The sequence below is a fragment of the Bubalus kerabau genome, chromosome 22, assembly GCF_029407905.1.
Source record: "Bubalus kerabau isolate K-KA32 ecotype Philippines breed swamp buffalo chromosome 22, PCC_UOA_SB_1v2, whole genome shotgun sequence".
Classification (NCBI taxonomy): domain Eukaryota; kingdom Metazoa; phylum Chordata; class Mammalia; order Artiodactyla; family Bovidae; genus Bubalus; species Bubalus kerabau.
Window position 1 is genome coordinate 27,317,551 of NC_073645.1, and position 24,761 is coordinate 27,342,311.

Here is a 24,761-nt window from a genome sequence, read left to right on the forward strand (position 1 = left end):
AAAGTACCATACAGAGTAATTAGTCTCACTTGCTTTACTAGGACTACTCATTTCTTTGTAATTCCTTTTTCTACAGATCAACTTTCTATCAGAATATATGCTATGATGCCTCTCAAACAATAAAGAATAAAAGCTGCTTTGCAATGGTTACTGATGATAATGATTAATTAATGATTAATGATAAATCACACAAGTTTTTTTATGTTCTGTATCATCAGATCTATGGGAGTAACACTGTGGAATTATATAGTAAATATATTTCCTTTTTTAAGGAAACAAATTATCAGAGATTTTAAGAGGCCGGGGGGGAAAAAAAGACAAAAATTATATCATTATTAAGCTTTATACTTAAGATTTGCATATTTTATAGCATGTAAATTTGTACCTCAATAAATAAAACATAGTGGATTTTTAAAAGTAAAAATAAAACAAGATTTATAAGATCTTTGTTATTAATAAAATATTGTCCTGGGGGAACATCACAAAAAGCACACTAGCTTTTATGTAGATAAACTGCAAGAACTACAAGATCAAAGGCTCAGAGACACCTGCCAGACTTTTATTTATCACATACTACCTGCTCAGCATTTTGCCAGATGCTAAGACGCATAGTGCCCTTTCCTCCAAAGACTGTTCACCTCCCAGTAGCTTCTTCTCTTTAATCCAACTGCCACCAAAGTCTGTTGCTATGACTCCGGCCTAATCTAGATGCCTGCTGCTTATAGCTACTCCTTTCCTAAACTATGGATAATTTATGTCCGCAAGCACAGTTCCAATTGGGGTACATCTCCACTCAGGAGTTGATGTCATTCCACTGTCAGAGGGATTAGGTATAAACACCTTAGTCAGACATTCAAGGTCAGATGTGGTATCACTTAGATGTCCCTTTATTCCCACTATTTCTGCATAACACTTGATGCTCCAGACCAACTGGACAACTTCTTGTTTCTCAACCTTCCCTATGTTTTCTTGTTTACACAGACACCATTGTCCAAAATTTCACCTACCCTCATCTCTGCCTGTGAACCTATCCTTTAAGGGCTATTTCAAATGCCACCTACAACACGACTTAATTTGGCATTTTCCCCTCATCTGAATTCCCATAGAGCTTTATGACACTTTCCTCACATCTTGATTTTTCTGGCTGCAATTATGTGTCAACTTGTCTTATTCTCTTTAATAAAATATAAATACCTTGAGGCTGTTGATTATGAGATTATATATTTGCCACCTATATCAACTCAAAGGCACCAGTGTCCTCCACATTGAAGGACACTGAAGATAGAAGATAGAAAACATTTGTTTGTAAGTATTTTAATAAATGTATCATGAAAATGATAAGAAATAGTATATAGGATGGAATTAGTGAGCAATAAAAGACTATGTACAGGGACTTCCCTGGAGGTCCAGTAGTTAAGACTCTCAACTTTCACTGCAAGGGGTACAGGTTCGATCTTTGATTGGGGAACTAAGATCCCATATGCTGTGCAGTATAGCTAAAAAAAAGACTATATACAACTAAGTCCTAAATTGTATAAAACATCGCAAAATAGGAATTTGGAAATGAGAAATATTGTTTTATAATTCACTTTACAAACACAAAGAGGTGCCAATTTACCCTCTAGCAATCTCTGGGATTAAACTATAGAGCCAAAGTTGAAGTCATTGTTCCTAACTTTAGAGTTGATGACTAGTGGGAAAGACAGTCTTATTTAACTTATATGTAGAGTATATCATGCAAAATGCTGGGCTAGATAAAGCACAAGCTGGAATCAAGATTGCCGGGAGAAATATCAGTAACCTCAGATTTGCAGATGACACCACCCTTATGGCAGAAAGTGAAGAAGAACTAAAAAGCCTCTTGATGAAAGTGAAAGAGGAGAGTGAAAGAGCTGGCTTAAAAATCAACATTCAGAAAACTAAGATCATAGCATCCAGTCCCATCACTTCATGGGAAATAGATGGGGAAACAATGGAAACAGTGACACACTTTATTTTGGGGGGCTCCAAAATCACTGCAGATGGTGACTGGTACCCAGTTAAATTAAAAGATGCTTGCTCCTTGGAAGAAAAGCTATGACCAACCTAGACAGCATATTAAAAAGCAGAGACATTACTTTGCCAACAAAGGTCCATCTAGTCAAGGCTATGGTTTTCCCAGTAGTGTTGTATGGATGTGAGAGTTGGACTATAAAGAAAGCTGAGTGCTGAAGAACTGATGCTTTTGAACTGTGGTGTTGGAGAAGACTCTTGAGAGTTCCTTGGACTGCAAGGAGATCCAACCAGTCCATCCTAAAGGAGATCAGTCCTGAATATTCATTGGAAGGACTGATGCTGAAGCTGAAACTCCAATACTTTGGCTACCTGTTGCAAAGAGCTGACTCATTTGAAAAGACCCTGATGCTGGGAAAGATTGAAGGCAGGAGGAGAAGGGGATGACAGAGGATGAGATGTTTGGATGGCATCACCAACTGGATGGATATGAGTTTGAGCAAGCTCTGGGAGTTGGTGATGGACAAGGAGGCCCGGTGTGGTGCAGTTCATGGGGTCGCAAAGAATCAGACACAACTGAGCAAATCAACTGACTGACTGGGAAGGACCATCAGGCACAGGAGGCATTATATTTTGATAGAGGATGAGGCTATAACAAAGATGTGAGTCTGATGGAACCCCAGATGGGGCACCTGAGTTTGCTTGTAGGTTGGAGTGAGGACACAGAGGCTCTACAATGGATAATTCCACTAGGTAGAGAGGAAGACATGGCATCCTAGACAAAGGTAACTCCCAATGCCAGGAGGCAGAATTTAGAGAGAGTACAGAAATGATGAGAACTTCTATGAGGCTCAAGTGGGAGAGCTGAAACTGGAATGACAGGCCAGAAGAGAGACTTATTTTTTAGAGAGCTGAAGGATGGCATTGTGAACATAAGATCAGAGGGTGGCCCAGGCCTGGAGAGTACAGATGAGAGTAATGGGAAGAGTGAGGTGAGGGGAGTGTGGTGGGCTGTGGTAGGAAAGCTGAACCTAATGGCTCTACTTTCACAGTGGAGTGTGAGTCAGGGAACAGGAGAGGGAGTATATGAAGACATGTAGATGGGGAAGACTTGCTGTAGGATGTGGTGTTTGAGCTGCAAACTGGAGGATTCAGAGTGAAAGGTGACAAGGGAATGAGCTGGCTGTGAAATGTCTGTGAAATGATGGGAAGAAATGACTGGCTAGATCAGAAAACTTATACTGGGGAGTAGTCAGAAATAATATTAATGGTGCAGGTAAGAAAAGATCAGAGAGGGCTTGAAATTAAGCCATAGTCATCCTTGAGTTAAATGTGGAAAATGGTCTTCAAGAAGGGCAGTTTGGCAGGGATGGGATGCCTGGTTTGGGTCAACTATGGATTGAGCTCAATGAAATCAGCTCTATGGTTGCTGCAGAAATCAAGGTGTGAAAGAATAAGACGAATTAGAGTGGAAAGTGCATTGGTCAGGTTGGAGAACTTGCCCTGGTGACTCCCTTCTCAAAGTGTCTACATGCAGCTTCACACAAGGTGATATTGGCTTCTCTGACCCAGGCCAACTCTGATGGGACCAGGAGTGGACATTTGATCTAAGGAGAACAGATCAGATTCTCTCAGAAATGCTAGTGAGCCCACGGAAAGTAATTTTCAAGATGGCGGTTGGTCCTAAAGGAAGGTCTCGTGGAGAAGAGTTACTGTGGAAGGCAAGGAAGGGCATATTAGCTGATTAAACAGGCATATTATGAGGAGGGCTTCCCAGGCGGCACTAGTGGTAAAGAATCTGCCTGTGAATGCAGGAGATGCAAGAGATGCAGGTCTGATCCCTGGATGGGGAAGACACCCTGAAGTAAGAAATGGCAGCCCACTCCAGTATTCTTGCCTGGAAAATTTCATGGGCTGAGGAGCCTGGTGGACTACAGTCCACGGGGTCACAAAGAGTCGTACAGAACTGAGCAACTGAGCACCTATGTATGCAGAAGGATACAGCATAGTAAGAACTTGGACTCTGAAGTCTTTTTGTCTGGGTTCAGGTGTCAGCTCTATAGTTTACTAGTTATGTGAATTTGGTCATGTTTCTTAAGTTCTTAATGCCTCCATTTCTTCATCTATATCATGAAAATAAAAATGTATTTCCTTATGAACTTGTTTTAAGGATTATGTGAAATATGTATATAGAGTGAGAGTAGAAAGTCTAGAGCATAGAACACTTAATATAGGTAGCTAAAAGAAACATCCAGAGGACTTGGTAACTAACTAGAGGATAAAGAAGAAGGAGGAATCAAAGACGTCTCTAAAAAGAGAAAAATATGGAACAAAACATCCATTGTCGAGTGGAAAACCATCACCAATGGCTACACTTCTGGGAAGATGAAACAAAGCAGTTTCTTACCCCTTGGTGGTCCGTCTTCTATCTTATTAAGCACAGTTACCTTCAGGGTTTCTCCATTAACCATTAAAAGGTGACCCTCTTCACAGCCAATGTACAGGTCACTTGTTGGAGTCCAGCAGTGCATAGTCGGGTGAAGCAAAGAATACAGATCATCTTTAGGCTTCAAGGGAAGATTTAAAACCTTGTGTTAAGACAACAGTCATGGCTTAAGAGCCAGAGAAATACTCAACAAAAACAATTTCCAAGATGAAAACAAATTAATATGTGTCTACATGCATTTATTGGTCCTGCCCTTTGCCCAGAGCTAAATGAACTTCTTCCTGCTCCATTTCTCTCTCTACATTTTAATACCCTAGGAAAAATATTAGGGGTTTTTGCCAACACATTGAGAGTTCTAGTGTCATAGGTTTTTTGCAGAAGTCTTGAGTAATAATTTGTATGCTGTTTCTTGGTGGACTTTTTGATATCTTGGATCTAAGAAAGCCATTGTTTAGCGAAAGTCACCCCATTTGACGAAGATTTGGGTCAACCTTTTCTCTCCTGGTTCATGGCAGGGGGCATGAATGTGAGTTTTCTATGGAGTGGTTGGCCTCAACCCTCTGCTTAGTTCTCTGTAACGGAGAATGAGAAGAGGACCCCTGGTCTGGTTCTCAATGCCTCTCTCGTTCATGAAACATCCTACCTGACTTTGATTCCATGGAAAACTCAGAGAGAAATGCACAAAATCTATGGGATGTACCTAGAAGAAAAACTGGCCTTGGGAACTAAAACTAAGGGTCTATGGCAATTTTTTCCTGTAAAGGACTAAGTAAAAAATAAGCTTTGTGAACCACATAGGTCTCTGTTATATCCCTTTCTTTTTTTTTTTAAACACTTAAAAAAATGTAAAAGAACAGTCTTAGCTTGCTTGAAGTCACATAAAGGCAGGTGATAGCTTGCTGATCTCTGCCTTAGATGATAATATCTCAGTGTTATGCCCCCTGTAGCTTTAAACACTCTGTCCAGCCGGGGAGAGGACACTCCCCCTTTCTGTCCACACAGAGCAGGCCTCCTTGTAAGTCCTGGACCACCTGGTTATCTTCCCAGAGGTAAAATATTTTGGACACGTGCCCTCACCTCTGCCCCCAGAGCACTGATTAAGATTCTGAATTCAGGGTACAATAAAGTAACATAGCATGGCATTCTTTCCTTTCTATTTAAACAAGTCAAACATACTACACTTTACTTTTATTTATCTATTTACATATTTGTTTATAACAAAACATTTAGTACTATCTGAGGGTTTTTTTTAATGCTATACTATTATTTAGAATTGCATTAGCTACAATATAACGTCTTTGTTTTCTTTAGGCATCCTTATAGCCATAGGAACAGAAAACATTTTTAATAAGCTAACGGCCAAGTTAATAGAATTCTTTGAGAGATCCGTATTTATTTCATTCATTTATTCATCCATCTACCAAATATTTACATATCATGTACTGTTCTAAGCATAGGGATGTAGCAATGAACAAAACAAACCAAAAAAAAAAAAATATATATATATATATATACCCTCATGGGACTTAATCTTGGTGAGGGAAAACAGAGCAAAAATAAATTAAGGAAAAAGAATTATATATACATACATAAATAAAATATTATGTGTTGAAAGTGCTGTGAGAGAAAAATAAAGCTGGGGAAGTTGTAATAGGTCTCATGGTTGGGGAATATGGTAAACCCATATAAATAGCCATTTTGTCCATTCAAAACTTGACAATGCAGGCCACCATTGTAATAAATACTCAATTATTTAAATAGCATATACTGCTCTTTAATTTAGGAAAGGTAAAGCAGTTGTAGCTCTGCCAAAGTAATTATTCTACTGGATTCCCAACTGATACAAATTTTTGCATATTAGTATTTCCACAAACATTTACTGGGTGTTGATTATATACCATGTATGGTACCAGAGAGGTCTCTTGTATTGCTAAGATTATCCTCTTCTCAATAGGACAATCACCTATTGAGGGAGAAGTGGTATCAACAAACATCAGAATCAGAAAACATGGTAGTTTATAGCAGAAGAGTATTTAAATATTACAAGAGAACCTACAAGAAAGCACTTTGTTCTTCCTGATGGAGTGAAGGGAATGCACAGAGAACTGTCATTTGAGATGGACCATGAACTATTAAAGCATAAGTCCTTCATGTATAGAAGCGCTTCTCATTATAAGTTTTTAAAGACCAGGTCATCTTGTCATCTTTAATGTATGGCTGGTCTAGTTCATGCCCTCACAGCCTTGAATCCTTAGGAAATAAAACTTGAGCCACAATTTGGCCACCCAGTGGGCATAAAAAATGGACAAAATCACTCAAAAGGATTAAACTGTGGCTGATCAATGACATTTTTGTGGTATCTAACTGAGATTTGACCCAGAGGGAAAAGAGTTAGTGACTATCATTATTTAATCTTCATAATTTAAAAGTTCCCTGGTTGTCTTGATCACATTTGACTATAAATCACAAAAAGAAAGATTCTTTCCTAGTATGGCAATGAACTTGAAATTTTTTTAAAAACCACACATATCTGGTTCTCATAATGTTAGTGAACATATATGCCTCAGAGGGTGAGGATTAAAACTTGGAATTTTCTTGCCTTAGTATATTAAATAGTACTGTGTGCAGTTTTGTTTAAGATAAACCTGGGCTTGTCTTCCTATTATTTTCTTTCATCAATAAATATGTTCTGTGCCATTTAAAAATGAATGTGATATTACATTGTATAAGCAGAAAGAATAATTTTCAATTATGGAAATTGAAAATTTTAAAAGAAAAGGTGCCGACAGTGTTTAAAAGTATTTGTTGCTAACACCATATCCTTGCTCAGTCCTCTGGAATCAAACATTTTGATCACTTGAAGACCAAACATGAAATACTCAAGCCCAACTTAATATTGCTTTAGAAAATGTAAGCATCTGAATATGTGTCACAATACTTGGGCTTTAAGAGGAATTTCTATTTAGCAATTTTTTTTTCAAGGTTGATGGAAAAAGAAAACTGGAAACTTCAGATCAAATTTACTATGTTGGATACAATTTCTGCCCAGATAACATCTGCCTTTGATTTCCCCCATGCTATTACTGGATACCATTTCTAATGCCCCAGATAAGTTGTGTAATGTGATGCCTGCCCATTTAAAGACCTATTATGTGCTTTTCTACCATTAGCTACAAGAGAGATAAGGGGACTATTTAATATTTGTAATTTTATAAAAATCCACATTTGTCCATTTTTAAGACTTTAAATAGGTCAAATCCTTACTTATTTCTTTGCCATTGGTACTGGGCCACAAGAAATTTCATTCAAAGGAATAGAATCAAGACATCTGAGATCTAAGTTTAGTTACACTTTCACTCGTATAGATATTACTCAATGTGTTAGCAATTTTTTTTCACCTTATTTAAGATGAAAGAATTACATAGTGGCAAAATTGACTTCTAATTTAAATGTAAAATAAATGGCTTAGTAACAGTCTCTGTATAATTTAGAGATGTCAAACTTTAATATTAAATTTCTGTTTTCAGGAAAAAATTGAAATGTACTGAGTTACAAAAGTCCTAGGAAAGAAATATGTCTGTTTACTATGAGCATTAAAAAAAAAAACCGGTAACTCCATATTTAAGTATTTAAAGAAGGCATTTCTGTATTATTAAAAGTATAGGCATTTCCTGTACTATTAAAAGAATTAGCTATTTTCTATAATTTGAAAAAGTGAATAATTGTCATCCTTTAGAGGAAATACTAAGAGCATACAATCTTTTCTCTTACTTGACATTTTTTAAATGATAAGAACAATTGCCTGAGTTTTAAATGCTCTATGTAGGATCCATGAAGTTGGTACACAGGGTGAATGATGGGGTTGAAATAGTTGAAAATATGGCTTCTTTGGTATCAAAAACTAAACATAGAAACATATTTTCCAGTTGTAAATCTTGAAGGCTGACGTGTTTGTTTTTACTCTGCTGCCCCACTGTGGCTGAGTGTGGTTGCATTTCCAAGGCTACTGCTGCTAAGTCACTTTAGTCGTGTCCGACTCTGTGTCACTCCATAGACACAGCCCACCAGGCTCCCCCGTCCCTGGGATTCTCCAGGCAAGAACACTGAAGTGAAGAACCCCAGGGTTAGTAGAAGGAAAGAAATCTTAAAACTTAGAGCAGAAATAAATGCAAAAGAAACAAAAGAGATCATAGCAAAAATCAACAAAACCAAAAGCTGGTTTTTTGAAAGGATAAATAAAATTGACAAACCATTAGCCAGACTCAACAAGAAACAAAGGGAGAATCAAATCAAATCAATAAAATTAGAAATGAAAATGGAGCGATCACAACAGACAACACAGAAATACAAAGGATCATAAGAGACTACTATCAACAATTATATGCCAATAAAATGGACAACGAGGAAGAAATGGACAAATTCTTAGAAAAGTACAACTTTCCAAAACTCGACCAGGAAGAAATAGAAAATCTTAACAGACCCATCACAAGCACGGAAATTGAAACTGTAATCAAAAATCTTCCAGCAAACAAAAGCCCAGGTCCAGACGGCTTCACAGCTGAATTCTACCAAAAATTTAGAGAAGAGCTAACACCTATCCTGCTCAAACTCTTCCAGAAAACTGCAGAGGATGGTAAACTTCCAAACTCATTCTATGAGGCCACTATCACCCTAATACCAAAACCTGACAAAGATCCCACCAAAAAGAAAACTACAGGCCAATATCACTGATGAACATAGATGCAAAAATCCTTAACAAAATTCTAGCATTCAGAATCCAACAACACATTAAAAAGATCATACACCATGACCAAGTGGGCTTTATCCCAGGGATGCAAGGATTCTTCAATATCCGCAAATCAATCAATGTAATACACCACATTAACAAAATGAAAAATAAAAACCATATGATTATCTCAATAGATGCAGAGAAAGCCTTTGACAAAATTCAACATCCATTTATGATCAAAACTCTCCAGAAAGCAGGAATAGAAGGAACATACCTCAACATAATAAAAGCTATATATGACAAACCCACAGCAAACATTATCCTCAATGGGGAAAAATTGAAAGCATTTCCTCTAAAGTCAGGAACAAGACAAGGGTGCCCACTTTCACCATTACTATTCAACATAGTTTTGGAAGTTTTGGCCACAGCAATCAGAGCAGAAAAAGAAGTAAAATGAATCCAAATTGGAAAAGAAGAAGTAAAGCTCTCACTGTTTGCAGATGACATGATCCTCTACATAGAACACCCTAAAGACTCCACCAGAAAATTACTAGAACTAATCAATGACTATAGTAAAGTTGCAGGATATAAAATCAACACACAGAAATCCCTTGCATTCCTATACACTAATAATGAGAAAACAGAAAGAGAAATTAAGGAAACAATCCCATTCACCATTGCAACGGAAAGAATAAAATACTTAGGAATATATCTACCTAAAGAAACTAAAGACCTATATATAGAAAACTATAAAACACTGGTGAAAGAAATCAAAGAGGACACTAACAGATGGAGAAATATACCATGTTCATGGATTGGAAGAATCAATATAGTGAAAATGAGTATACTACCCAAAGCAATCTATAGATTCAATGCAATCCCTATCAAGCTACCAACAGCATTCTTCACAGAGCTAGAACAAATAATTTCACAATTTGTATGGAAATACAAAAACCTCGAATAGCCAAAGCAATCTTGAGAAAGAAGAATGGAACTGGAGGAATCAACCTACCTGACTTCAGGCTCTACTACAAAGCCACAGTTATCAAGACAGTATGGTACTGGCACAAAGACAGAAATATAGATCAATGGAACAAAATAGAAAGCCCAGAGATAAATCCACGCACATATGGACACCTTATCTTTGACAAAGGAGGCAAGAATATACAATGGATTAAAGACAATCTCTTTAACAAGTGGTGCTGGGAAATCTGGTCAACCACTTGTAAAAGAATGAAACTAGAACACTTTCTAACACCATACACAAAAATAAACTCAAAATGGATTAAAGATCTAAACCTAAGACCAGAAACTATAAAACTCCTAGAGGAGAACATAGGCAAAACACTCTCTGACATACATCACAGCAGGATCCTCTATGACCCACCTCCCAGAATATTGGAAATACAAGCAAAAATAAACAAATGGGACCTAATTAACCTTAAAAGCTTCCGCACATCAAAGGAAACTATTAGCAAGGTGAAAAGACAGCCTTCAGAATGGGAGAAGATAATAGCAAATGAAGCAACTGACAAACAACTAATCTCGAGAATATACAAGCAACTCCTACAGCTCAACTCCAGAAAAATAAATGACCCAATCAAAAAATGGGCCAAAGAACTAAATAGACATTTCTCCAAAGAAGACATACAGATGGCTAACAAACACATGAAAAGATGCTCAACATCACTCATTATCAGAGAAATGCAAATCAAAACCACTATGAGGTACCATTTCACACCAGTCAGAATGGCTGCGATCCAAAAGTCTACAAGTAATAAATGCTGGAGAGGGTGTGGAGAAAAGGGAACCCTCTTACACTGTTGGTGGGAATGCAAACTAGTACAGCCACTATGGAGAACAGTGTGGAGATTCCTTAAAAAACTGGAAATAGAACTGCCTTATGATCCAGCAATCCCACTGCTGGGCATACACACTGAGGAAACCAGAAGGGAAAGAGACACGTGTACCCCAATGTTCATCGCAGCACTGTTTATAATAGCCAGGACATGGAAGCAACCTAGATGTCCATCAGCAGATGAATGGATAAGAGAGCTGTGGTACATATACACAATGGAGTATTACTCAGCCATTAAAAAGAATACATTTGAATCAGTTCTAATGAGGTGGATGATACTGGAGCCTATTATACAGAGTGAAGTAAGCCAGAAAGAAAAACACCAATACAGTATACTAACGCATATATATGGAATTTAGAAAGATGGTAACAATAACCCTGTGTACGAGACAGCAAAAGAGACACTGATGTATAGAACAGTCTTATGGACTCTGTGAGAGAGGGAGAGGGTGGGAAGATTTGGGAGAATGGCAGTGAAACATGTAAAATATCATGTATGAAACGAGTTGCCAGTCCAGGTTCGATGCACGATACTGGATGCTTGGGGCTGGTGCACTGGGACGACCCAAAGGGATGGAATGGGGAGGGAGGAGGGAGGAGGGTTCAGGATGGGGAACACATGTATACCTGTGGCGGATTCATTTTGATATTTGGCAAAACTAATACAATTATGTAAAGTTTAAAAATAAAATAAAATTAAAAAAAAAAAAAAAGAAAAGAAAGGGAATGGGTCTTGGAATTCTTGAGCCCTTGAAGGTCTGGCCAACTTACTGGGGTCTAACAAAATCCTATGACTCACAGGTGAAATAAACAGCATTTTTAAAGTTAAAAAAAAAAAGTGAATCAGCCATAAGAATACATGTATTCCCGCTCTCCTGAGCCTCCCTCCCACTCTCCCCAATACCATATCTCCTGACTACAACATTGACCGCAGACTTGATGATAATAACTTCTTGTAGCTGCATGTGCTTAGCTAGCCTGGTTTGTCCCTATGCTCTTTCTTCTGCAATAACGATATTTTTCAAACTTTTTTCAGAAACGTTAAGACATCAATAATTTTATTAAAACATGATAGTTCAGTTAAGTGGAATGATGATACTAAAAAAAAAAAAAAAAAAAAGAACACTGAAGTGGGTTGCCATTTCCTTCTCCAATGCATGAAAGTGAAAAGTGAAAGTGAAGTCGCTCAGTCGTGTCTAAGTCTTAGCTACCCCATGGACTGCAGCCTATCAGGCTCCTCCATCCATGGGATTTTCCAAGCAAGAGTACTGGAGTGGGGTGCCACTGCCTTCTCCAAGGCTAAGACTTGTACTATTAACAGGAATTAGTTACCTTCTGTAATCAGGAAAAGTGAGTAATTGTCATCCTTTAGAAGAAATACTATAAGCATACAAATTTTGCTTGCCAGAGACTTTTTCATAAACCAATTATCAGACGGAACTATTTGAAACACTCTGCAGTGGTCAGAAGCATTTGGGAACCTCTACTTCCGTTCTCCTTGGCTTGGAGCTTTCACACAAGTGTTCACACAACGCAGGTTCCAGAGCCGCAGTGGAATCCAGCTTCTTACTTTCACCCCAAAGACCCTGCAGGTGTCACTCTCTGCCCCGGGCCTCCTTCTTGACCATCACTGTGCCTTACTCCCCAGCTCCCTGTTCACTGTGCTTCAGCCACAGGATTCTCTTCTCAGCGCCTCAAGAATACTAAATTCTCTTCTCGCCCCAGGGCCTTCGCACGTGCAGTGCCCTCTGCCTGAACACTCTTCACCCTGCTTATAGCAGGAGGAATGCCCCCTAGTCCTTCAGTCATCCCTCCAGAGGCCATCCTTGAGCAACCTGTTGATCTCTCCCTCCCTTCCACCCCCATCTCCCATTTATCCTGTTATAACATTTGCCACGTTTTGTAACGATTTACTCTATCTCTTTACTTTTGGTACTGATGTCGTTGTCTCTGTCTCCCTAATGGAATGGATGCTCCAAGAGGTAGGCCTATGCCTGGTTGGTCACCACATGACCCTGTTGTCTAAAACTGTGACTGTTATACACAAGGAGCTTGATAAGTATCTGTTGAATGAAAAAAAAAATGAGTAACTGTTGGCAAACTCCCTTATGAAACTTTCTTCCACTGTTTTCCAGGGCCTCATTCTCTCCTGGATTTTCTCCTATTTCTGTGACTGCGCCTCCTCAGACTCCACTTCTTCCTTCTGTCTTTTGCAGACATTTTCCTCTCTGGCTCTCTTCCCTGACACCCTCTCTCTCCTTTCCCTCACCCCCTACCCATTCCTCCACCCCATGCCCCATGCTCCCACTATCCTCTCTGCAGTAATGACTGTAACTTATTTCATCTCCAGCCCTGCCTTCTCTCTGACACTAGGTCCACGTTGCCCGCATCCACCTGGCGTCTCCACCTGGATGCCATCCAGCACTCCAAAGTCAGTATGTCCAACTCTGAAATCACAGCTGGGCCCCCTGCTTCAGTTAGCAAGGGCCATCATCTTCCTAGTCACTCAAACTCAAACTCAGAACTCTGGGGCCTTTATCTCTCATGGTCTCCAGGATTAATCTGTAATAAAAACCAGGAAGATCCTCTCTATCTTGCCTATCTCATGGGATGGTCATGAAAGCCAACAGGGACAAGGAGAGGGTCCAGGTCATTACCCTGAAAGTTTCTGCCTCTTCACCCACGAGTCCGGCAATGGCTGACACAGGGAGCACAGGTCCATAGACAGGATCCTTGGGCAACGACTGGGGAAAAATGACATCTGTCTCATTAAAAAATGATCCATCTTCCAAAGGCAGTTTTACTGACCTGTAGGGGCAAAAAAGACATCAGAATAATCAGATTAACAGAAATTAGTTACTGATAGAACTGCTTCATATAAGTGGTAAACAAAGTGGGAAGTGTTACATCTTATTAAAAAAAAAAAAAAAAACTAACAGAAACCAGATAAAAGTAAAAGAGTAGATTTAAAACTATTTATCATAAAAGAACCGGAGAAGGCAATGGCACCCCACTCCAGTACTCTTGCCTGGAAAATCCCATGGATGGAGGAGCCTGGTAGGCTGCAGTCCATGGGGTCGCGAAGAGTCGGACACGACTGAGTGCCTTCACTTTCACTTTCACTTTATCATAAAAGAACAGGTAATACACAGTCATGAATCAAGTACATAGGGATTTTTCAAAAAGTTAAAAGTTAGTATCCAAAGCAGAAATTGGAAACTTGAATGCTGCCAGGGGTTAGGCTAGTGCTGTGTGATCAGGTGGGACTGTGGCAGATGGGAAAGTATTTTCTCTCCTGTGAAACAGTGGAAAAAAAAAAAAATATATATATATATATAGGGTCTCTGCCTAGTTTCCGGGCACAGAGTTCCTGAAACTCTTATAAGTTCCTAAGTGCATTAGGAGCTTCTTTTGTTCTATTGAGGCGATTCTGGGCGGGCTCCTGAAAGGCTCCTGAATGGGTACTGCTCACCAGAAAGACCAAGCCATGACTAGAGGCTTGGAAGTTTCAGCTTCTACTCCCATCTTCCAGAGAGAGCAGAGGAGCTAGAAATGGAGCAAATAATTGATCATGTAATGGTAGGGAGTCTGGAGAGCTTCCAGGTTGGTGAACACATACACTGGGAGGGTGATGCAGTCTAACCAACTCCCAGAAATGGGACAGAAATTCCTTCATTCAAGACCCTCCAAGCCCTTACCCCATGTATCACCATCTGGCTGCTCATCTGCATCCTTCATCATATCCTTCAGTAAACTAGTAAACGTCAGTAAGTGCTGTCCTGAGTTCTGTGAGTTGTTCTCGCAGATTAATGTAACCCCAGGAGTGGGTCATTGAAATCTCTAATCTGTAGCTGGTTAGTTGGAAGTACAGGTAACAACCTAGTCTGAAGTTAGCATCTGAAGTGGACGGGGGAGGGCAGTCTTGTAGGACCGAACCCTTAGCCTGTAGAATCTGGTTCTATCTCTGGGTAGAGTGTCAGAATTGAGTCAAATCATAAACACCCAGCTGGTATCACGGAGAACTGTTTGGTGTTGGGGGGAAAACTAACTCCACAAATGTCAGAAATGTGATATTCATTGTGAGAGTAAAGGAGACTCATGAGGAAGAAAAACACAGCAGGGAAGAAGCAGGCTTTTTCTGACAAAGAAACAGAAAATCTAAGAATTTTTTCTCTGTACACACCTCCTAAAGCTGGCAGGTGCCACTCAGTTCTAACCAAGAGGGTTTGCTGAATTGTGAGAATTTTGATTTCAAAATTTTAAGAGAATATCATAATTTGGAATTGATGAGAAATTTCTCAAATTTTAAATATTGGTAACTAACTCAAATAAAAACACGTGGACCAAAATTAACATATATGTAGATTAAACTCAGCTACCTTTACAACCTCTGGTATCAGGAATTTATTTTCAGATTTACCATATATTTACTTTTAAACTATAACATGGTTATAAAGATGAGTTTAGAGAACTCATGGCTTTATGTGTTAAGTTTAAAACATCCTTGGTTCTGTTTTATGAATGATGAATAATTTTGAAAAACCATCATGCAAAAATAGTATTTACCACTCAAATGTAAGGCTTAACTAAGTATTTTCAAATCCTGCTTGTTTTCTGATCCAGGACAATCCACTTACTTAGCCTCTCATTTTATTTTCTTATAGAAAAATCACAACTCAACATTCAGAACTAGAGAAGAATATTCAAGAGAAACAAAAGAAAATGCGATAAATTACTTGCCTGCCCTGGCAAAGATCTGATAGAGGCATTATCCACTTTATGAAAAGGTACAGTGTTGTCAACTCTGCCCTGAGACAGATTTGGCTATTCAATGGATTCTCTTAAAAATGAAACTGAGACATAAAGAATACTGAGGAGAAAGAAGTGCCTCTCTTAGGGTTCTCCAGCTTGAAAACTTTATTAACTAGGTTTACATTTCTCTTTAAGAAGGCAGGTTTTCAAAATCTGCAACTTCAAGAATGTGCATGTCCAATGTCTCCTTAGTCTTTGACTTTGGGGAGTGTGGAGAGAATGGTAGGCTCAGGACCACCTTAAGTCTTTGAACTCTTTTCAACAAAGGTACCATGATCATCAACTATCACCAGGACGTTGGTCTTTTAACTTCTCTTTGACCCAGTCCTATCGAAATAGGCAATTCCATGACTTCACTACATGCAACGACCCTCTTGTTTATAGACAATGTGGCTGAAGATATGATCTATACATTTCCCATATCTAAAATGTTCTTAGTTTTGAGATTTCAATTGGGTATCAAAATAATAGGTACAAAAAACATGATCTTTTAGAAATACATGTATATTTAATACAATAGGCATATTTTGAAATGGCAAGAGTAAATACAATTTTGGAAAATTAAACCATGTTGTGATAAGGTTGATATTTAAACTCAATGGGAAATCAAGTTAAAGAGAGTCCCTTCAAAATGCAACCAACAACTCCAAAGTATGGGAAAAGATGTTTTAAGATGTGTGTATAAAGCCATTTAATTCACCAAATCGACCCAATCCCGTTACATGAATGCAAACAAAAATCCCCACTTTGCTGTGTTGTAATGAAGTCTCTTACTTTGCTTTGAGATAATGTTCCTGGTTACTTCTTTCGATGGTCCACACAGTTACTGCACTTGGACTTGACAAGCACAGCTGGTGCCAATTCATGGGGTTAAAAGTCATCTGGCTCACATCTATACCGGGTTGTGACTTCCTGCACAAAATGACACCTGATTCCCAGTTCCTGAGACAAAATTGAGTTTGGTGAAAAATAATTCATTTGAATTTCATGTCTTGAGAACATATATCTAATTATTGGGTTGGCCATAAAGTTCATTCAGGCTTTTCCATAAGAGAGAATGAAAACCTGAATGAATTTTTGGCTATTCCCAAAACTTGAAAACAACTTACATAACTTGAGAATGTATTATTTATTAATCTATTATCTTAATATCAAGAGTAAAATAATTATGCTTATAATTATAGTGTACCCTCCTAGGAAAGCAAGACAATTATTTTAAAATATTACTTTGCAATGTGCTACACTAAGGCTGTTTCATGCTCCTTATCAAATTTGGATTTGACCCATTTATATCTAGAAAGTGGAAAGTACCATCACATGTGCTGAAAAGTTTAGGTGCCTAAATCACTTAGTACTACCGATGAGTACTCCTTTTAAGTTGAGATGCCCTGTATGCACTGATGCCAGCTGATCATTTACTGAGTTTTAAAAATCACAGTAGGCTTCCCAGGTGGCTCAGCACTAAAGAATCTACTTGCCAATGAAGGAGATGCGGGTTCAGTCCCTGGGTGGGGAAGATCCCCTGGAGAAGGAAATGGCAACCCACTCCAGTATTCTTGCCTGGGAAATCCCATGGACAGAGCAGCCTAGCAGGCTACAGTCCACGGGGTCTCAAAGAGTCAGACACGACTTAGGGACTAAACCACTACCACCTGTCCCTGGAAGAGCCCATAGGGTTATGCTCGGTTACATTGTTTGGTTTTTGCCCCTTTAACAACAAACAAAAATCATAATACTAGTACTTTAAAACAGATTAATTCATTTACCCACTTGAGAGAATATCTTGAATGCCTATCATGAGCAAGGTCCTTTGCTAGATAAAATAAACAGAAGAAAAATTCATGTGAGCTGCCCCCTCACAAGGAGCCAGAACTCACTCAGGGTTGTGAATTGCAAACTAGAACTAAATCGTGTGGAGTTCACCCTGTCTCTTGGCTCCCTCCTGCTTCCACCTCCTTCCATCCCCATCACAGAGGTCCCATCCATCACATTAACTAATCTCTTGCTGGTATCACTGATTCCCTGGATTGTTTTTATTTTCTGCCTCAGATGCCTGGGAAAACACATCAACCCTGGATGGATATGGCTGAAAACCTGAGCTGCTGAAACAAAAGAACAAATATTACAGGACTATGTGTGTCGGTGATATTATGAATTCATGTTTACCACCAACGAGGACCCTCAATACAACCTCCAACCCTCCTTTGTTTCTCTGGTTGGTTCTCTTTCCTATTCTCTAAAGTGCTGATTTTTAATATTCTCCATTTTCCTTAAGGCTCTAACTCCTCCAGTTTCTTCTTACTCTCAGTAAATGGGCTTGACTTCGATGAAGAAAACAGAGGTTATCAGCTGACAATTCCTCCAAATTTCTGAGATCGAGTGTGACAACCTGCCAAGTTCTGTATCATTCTTTCCTTATTCTCTTCTGTTACAATGGAAGACATATCCTCCCTTTTGCTTAAGGCCAGTTTTACCACCTGTGTTCTGGACCCTACAGGTCTTGACTTCTTAAGAACTTTAGTTTACCCATTATTCCTTCTCTTTTGCACCTTTGGGCTCTCCCTCTCTCCTGACTCCTCTCTGTCAACCCTGAAGTGCTCATCTGTACCATCTTTTAAAAAAATCCCTCCCCTAATCTCACACTTTAATGTCTCTCTTCCCTTGGAGCCAATCTCCCTGAGTGAGTTGTTTAAACTCACTGCATCGTCTTCCTTATTCCTGTTCTCCCCTCATCACAGGATATCTGCACCCCATTGCCACCATTCCACTGACATAGATATCTGTCTCCCATCTGTCTGTCTCCAAGATCCACTGACATCTACCTTCATCCCAAACCTGGCAGGCTCTTTTCAGTCCTTGTCTAACTTAACTTCTACAGGACTGGACTCCGCTCACCACAACTACCTTCTGGGATGACTCTTGGACTCTCTGTCAACAAAGCTCTTATGTGAAACCCCTAACTGTCAGCCCCATGCTGTTTCTGGGCCCTGGATAACCTGTTCTGCCTAGCTGACTTGGTGGCTGTCTAACTGCATAGGCTTCAACTGACTTCATGGGCCCACTTTGCTTGCACCTCATCTCATGCCTGCTCTACACACCCAGAGCCTCAGGTTGCACTAAGTCTGAAAGTGGAGCAGAGTTAATATCCTGTGCAGGGGACTTTTGATTGATGGGGTAACAGGAGTGGTGGGCAAGTTCCCGTATCTTCCTCTCCCCTTCCCAGCCCCTTGTGTCACGGCCCAGGGACTGTCCATGTTCACAGTATTCCACACGGCCTCTCAAAAGACCACCTGTGGGACAGAGCAGCTAAGTGGTGCCCAGTAAATTAATGTGCGCTGACATTGGCTCTCTTCCTTCCCTCCCTCCCTCCCCCTTTCTAGCTTGCCTCCTTCCTGAAACTGTACTCTCTCCTAAAGAAGGGGCATGTGAGTTTCTGCCTCAGGCTCTGCTTTCTTCAGAATTCAGGCTCAGGTGCGTTCTGGAGCCTCCATGCCCCTGTCCGTCCTCGCTCCATGACTGCTCCTTCTGAATGTCCTATGCAGCCCTTTTCCCCTTTCAGCCCCTTTTATTGGTGTTCCTCTAGGTTCTGTTCAAGGTTCTCTTGTAGGTGCTCTATCCACTTTCAGCACTCTGACTACTAATCTAACAACTCCCAAGTGTTAACCTCCTCCTGAGCTCTGGTCCTAGCTATCTAGGATAGAGGCAAACTGCGTCTCTCAAAATCTATTCTCCATTTCTCCTTGCTAGTAACAGAATCCCCTAGTTTTTAACCAGGTACATGGTCACCCACAGTGAGGACCATATTTCCCAGCATGCTTTGTAGCTCCCTGTGGCTTGTGACCAAGCTGGCCAGTGGGCTCTAAGTGGTAGTGATGCATGCAGTTCCCACGCTACGTGTCCAACAAAGGTTTGTGCTCTCCCCATTATGCTTTTCCCTTCCATGTGGCTCCCCAAAATATATGGCTGGTGCCCCACTTTAGACCAGAGATGAGGGTAACACCCTAGGAGTGTGAGAACAACAGAATAGGGGAGACAGATCCCAGACACCGGTAAGCCCCCAGATCAGCCACAGGCTGCTCATACCCAAACTGCTACATGGGAGAAAAAAAACTCCTGTCTTGTTCACGCCATCTCTTTAGGGTGATTTGGGTTTCTGTAGCAGCAACTGAACCTTAATCCTAACTGATATATCAACGGCCAACTAGACATCACCATTTCTTTATCTCAGGCACCCTCAACTCAGCTTGTCCCAACTCATCTTCCCCAATCGCCTCTTCCAACCTCCCTCCACCCAGGCCTTCTATATCTTTCTGAAAAGCATCATCATGTCCCCAGGTTTCCCAAGTCACAACTCTGGGTAAAACCCTCAACTGTCCCTCTCTCTCAGCATCATGCCCAACATTCAGTCAGTCACCAAGCCCAATGGTGCTGTCTCCTAAACACCTCCCATATATCTCCACTTTCCTGCATCCTATGCTTACTATTCTAGTCCATGCCACGACTATCTCTCATCTGGACCACCAAAGCCTCCTACTTGATGTTCTCTCCTTGATGTGACCAGAAGATCTTTATATGCAGACTGATCATGTCATTTTCACATCCCTGGTAAAAGTCCTTAATAGACTCCCATTGCTTCTATGATAAAGGATGTGCCAACTTGCATGACTTATACTGAGGATGAGTATCCTTTTGCATTAATTATTAATAACATACCCCTTTCATTCTCACAAGTGTCCAGATTTGGATGATAAACCCCACGGTCCCATATTTACAAGGCTGATCACACACTGGCCACACACTGTCCCTTTGGTCTTGCCTCTCATGGCTGGTCTCTTGTTTACATTATTACGACCTCTTCATTAAATCTTCAAATTTGCCATATTTTCTGACCTCATGACCTTTGCGCATGCTTTTTCTCTGCTTAGAATCTTCTTCCTTCTCCTCTTCACAAATCTCATTCCTCCTCATCTTTTAAGCATTGTTATGGATGGATTTGTGTCTCCCACAATTCATAGGTTAAGGTCCTCACCCTCAGTATCTCAGAGTGTGACCTTATTTGGAAGGAGGGTCTTTCCTAAATGAAATGAAGTCATTTAGTGTGGCCCGACTCCAATATGATTAGTGACCTTAGAAAGGGGGAAATTAAGAGACAGATATACAGACAAGGAGAACACCATGTGAACACGAGGACAGTTATTCACAATCGGGAACAGATTCTCCCTCACAGCTCAGCAGGAATCAATCCTGCTGACACTTGATCTCAGATTTCTGCCCTCCAGAACTGAGACAATACATTTCTGTGGTTAAACCACTCAGTTTGTGGTACTTTGTTAATGGCAGCCCTAGACAACTAAAACAATCATTAACAGGTGAGTGAGTAAACAGATTGTGCTATATACCATGGAATACAAAGGAATGAACTATCGAAACACACAGCAGAGTGGGAGAATTTAAAAATAACTGTGCAGCATGGAAGAAGTCAGATTAAAAAAAATAGTATATAATGTATATGCAATTCTATAAGACGCAAACTAACTCAGAGTGAGAGAAAATACACCACTGGTTCCCCAGGGGTGAAGGCAGGGAAGCAGTGGTGTACAGGCATGTGTGCCCAATCACACCGTCACAGCCGACTCTATGAGGCCCCATGGACTGTAGCCCACCAGGCTTCTCTGTCCATGGGATTTCCCAGGCAAGAATATTGGGGTGGGTTGCTGTTTCCTTCTCCAGGGGATCTCTCCAACACAGGGATCAACCTTGAGTCTCTTGCGTCCCCTGCATTGTCAGGTGGGTGCTTTACCCTGGGAAGCCACATGTATGTGTGGCATACCTGGATCTGAAGGAAGGATCTGAAGGAGCACAGGAAAACTTTTGGAGACAATGGATATATTCATCATCCTGGTCATGGTGATGGTTTCATGAATAAGTCAAAAGTCATCAAGTTGTATATATATAGTTTGCTACTGCTGCTGCTAAGTCGCTTCAGTCGTGTCCGACTCTGCGCGACCCCAGAGACGGCAGCCCACCAGGCTTCCCTGTCCCTGGGATTCTCCAGGCAAGAACACTGGAGTGGGTTGCCATTTCCTTCTCCAATGCATGAAAGTGAAAAGTGAAAGTGAAGTCGCTCAGTCGTGTCCGACTCTAGTGACCCCATGGACTGCAGCCTACCAGGCTCCTCCGTCCATGGGATTTTCCAGGCAAGAGTACTGGAGTGGGGTGCCATTGCCTTCTCCAATATATATAGTTTATTATACATCAATTATATCTCAGTAAAGTTGTTTTATTTTTTTTAAGTTACTCTATATAAACTAAATGTTCTCTGAATCTAGAATATTACATTCTCCCATGAGAAATGCTGATGTGTGTGTGTCTGTGTGTGTGTGTGAGAGAGCACTCAGTGATGTCTAACTCTTTTCAACCCCATGGACTGACACCCACCAGGCTCCTTGGAACATTTCCATGGAACTTTCCAGGCAAGAATACTGGAGTGGGTTGCCATTTACTTCTCCAGGGGATCTTCCCTACCCAGGGACTGAATCCAAGTTTCTTGCTTCTCCTGCATTGGCAGGTGGCTTCTTTAACAGCTGAGTCACCACAGAAGCCCCGAGAAAAGCTGGTATGTAAGGGGTATTCTCAATCATCGTTGGAACATTCCATATTTCACCTTAATAAGACAAATTTCCCCCAGAAGGAGTCTATGTTATGGATAGAACAGTGAGTGCATCTTTGAAGGTGGCCACATGAAGTGACCCAGTAAAGACCAGACATGAGTCTTATTAACAAGTATTTTCTTTACAGCTGGAAAATGGGGTATGATGTTCTACTCTCTGTACATATAATTGTTCTAATGTCCCTAAAAATAATTACTTCAAACTGAGCTCTAATATAGAGACATCTTAATTTCAACATTAGTGGAAAATATAAAATAATTCAAAGGTATCATATGATTTAAGAAAAGATAAAACTTTATGTAATTATCCATGTATTCTTTACCTGACAAAGGAATTTTATAACACATTAATAAGAAGAGAAAGACAGTAGTTAATCTGTTAGCTTTTGCCCTGCCAATTTGCTGCCTGAAAGTGGTGATTAAGCCAATGATTAGGACTTTTATTTTTTTCACTTTTCCTTGTTCCAGATTTTTCATGTAGATGTCCTTTGATACAATCTAGAAGGATACGATTAAAATGTGACCCAATGAAAAGAATTCTGCAGGAGGCTGCAACTTACCAGAGGGCCAGTTCAAATTCTGGAAGGGAGGAGTAACTAGCCAGGTAGGTGCCACAGTAACTGAAGGAAAGTAAAGTGTAGTCTAGGAGAACGTTACCTATAATATAAAAACCCATTATAAGGATGTAATCATATTCAGATTAACTATAGTCTTATACTTTAATTTCCCTTATTTAATAATTTTTACATAATTCAAAAGCTTTGGCCCTTAGAATAAGAGATGTCTTGACTGACATCTAACACTATTAATAGAAAGTTATGAGCAAAGTTAAGATCCATTTTTAAAAGATTTTAGAGTGAATTAAGCCATGAGGTCGCTGTCTTGTGACTTCAGCGCAAAACTGAGTACACTGCACCATGCACGTCCCCATGTGACTGGAAATGGCCCAAGAATAAATACACGAAACATGGTAATTAGAAAAGTTATTCATTCAAACAACTTGAAAAACCTTGAAGAGCTGCAATAATTCTAGTTTGCTTCCATGTCTTTGCCCTGTAGGTCATATCTGGCCCTTAGCTTAATATCTTTCCGTCGTTAGAACAACTAAAAAAGTTCTTTTCTCATTTGTACCTGCAGCTGAAGAAATGAAACATGACTTTAAAAGTCTTAGCAACATGTTTAAAATGTGCACAGTGAGGATGCTAATACAGGGAAGTATGTGCTTCTGCCTTCCTTATATGTGGGGCTCTGGTCTCCCCTCCTTTAGCTGCTGCTCCTCAGTGTGGCCCCACAGATGCAAGCTTTGCCTTCTATGTTTGTCTTCTTCACATTCATGTCTTTGTATCACTTTTTAACTCTACCTTCAACAACAATAACAAAAATGTTATCAATTTAACACTCTGCTTAGCAATTATAAGCTTTTAAAAAATTGTGACCTTGATACGCAGAAAAACTTCATCTCAGTTTAAGAAACTCTTTTAAATGAATGTTGAAAAATAAATAAAATGCATATTGAGACGGAAGACTTAATGCTTTTGGACATTGCTAGTCTTGTGGTTTTGACAAGTTCTTTTTCCACTGCTCTATCAGAATATCTGAAAATACTTGGTCATATTTGTTCAAATATTTCCCTCAGTTTGTTATCTGCTTTTTAATTTTTATGGTATTTTAGATGTTCACAAGTTTTAAATTTGTATGTAATCAAAAATATGTTTAAGTTGCATTCTTTATGTGAAAAGTTCTTCTCCATCCTCAAATTATTTCAATTTTCCACCACATATTTTCTACTTTTCGATGGGTTTGTTGTTTATCATGAGCTCTTATTTTTGTTTGATATAAGTTCTGGTGTACAGTATATAACAACGAGTACGTAACTTGATACTTTTGTTCTAATAAGTTTTTTTAACACCATCATTGAATAATCCAGATCATCTATTGTGTGTGTGTGTGTGTACATGTCTGGGAGCATCTTCATCATATACTTAGCTTTATAGATCCTAGAGCCCGGCCCCAGCCTTCAACTCTTCCACTGATGGAGTGATTCCTACACCAATGCCACAATCTACCTGTCTACAGCACCATTATGCTAAGAGGGCCCTTGGCCTTGGCATCAGGGTCTTTCAAATTATTCTCATTCTCTACTTTTTGTTCTGGAAGAACATTTATTTAAGTACTCCTGGCTCTCCAAAACATGATAAACCTATGATTTACATTCTATGAAGAATATGAGAAATATAGTTATAATAACTATAAT

General features: G+C 39.7%; 1 protein-coding gene across 1 annotated transcript in view; it reads right to left on the minus strand.

Annotated features, from left to right (window-relative positions):
* CFAP43 (cilia and flagella associated protein 43) overlaps positions 1 to 24,761 on the minus strand; it is a 107,849-nt gene that overhangs the window by 73,269 nt on the left and 9,819 nt on the right. The window contains exons 3-6 of the mRNA XM_055560264.1: positions 23,068 to 23,164; positions 16,612 to 16,779; positions 13,683 to 13,833; positions 4,400 to 4,559 (exon numbers count right to left, since the gene is read on the minus strand). Coding sequence (XP_055416239.1) covers positions 4,400 to 4,559; positions 13,683 to 13,833; positions 16,612 to 16,779; positions 23,068 to 23,164 — 576 coding nt within the window. The remainder of the gene's footprint in view (positions 1 to 4,399; positions 4,560 to 13,682; positions 13,834 to 16,611; positions 16,780 to 23,067; positions 23,165 to 24,761) is intronic.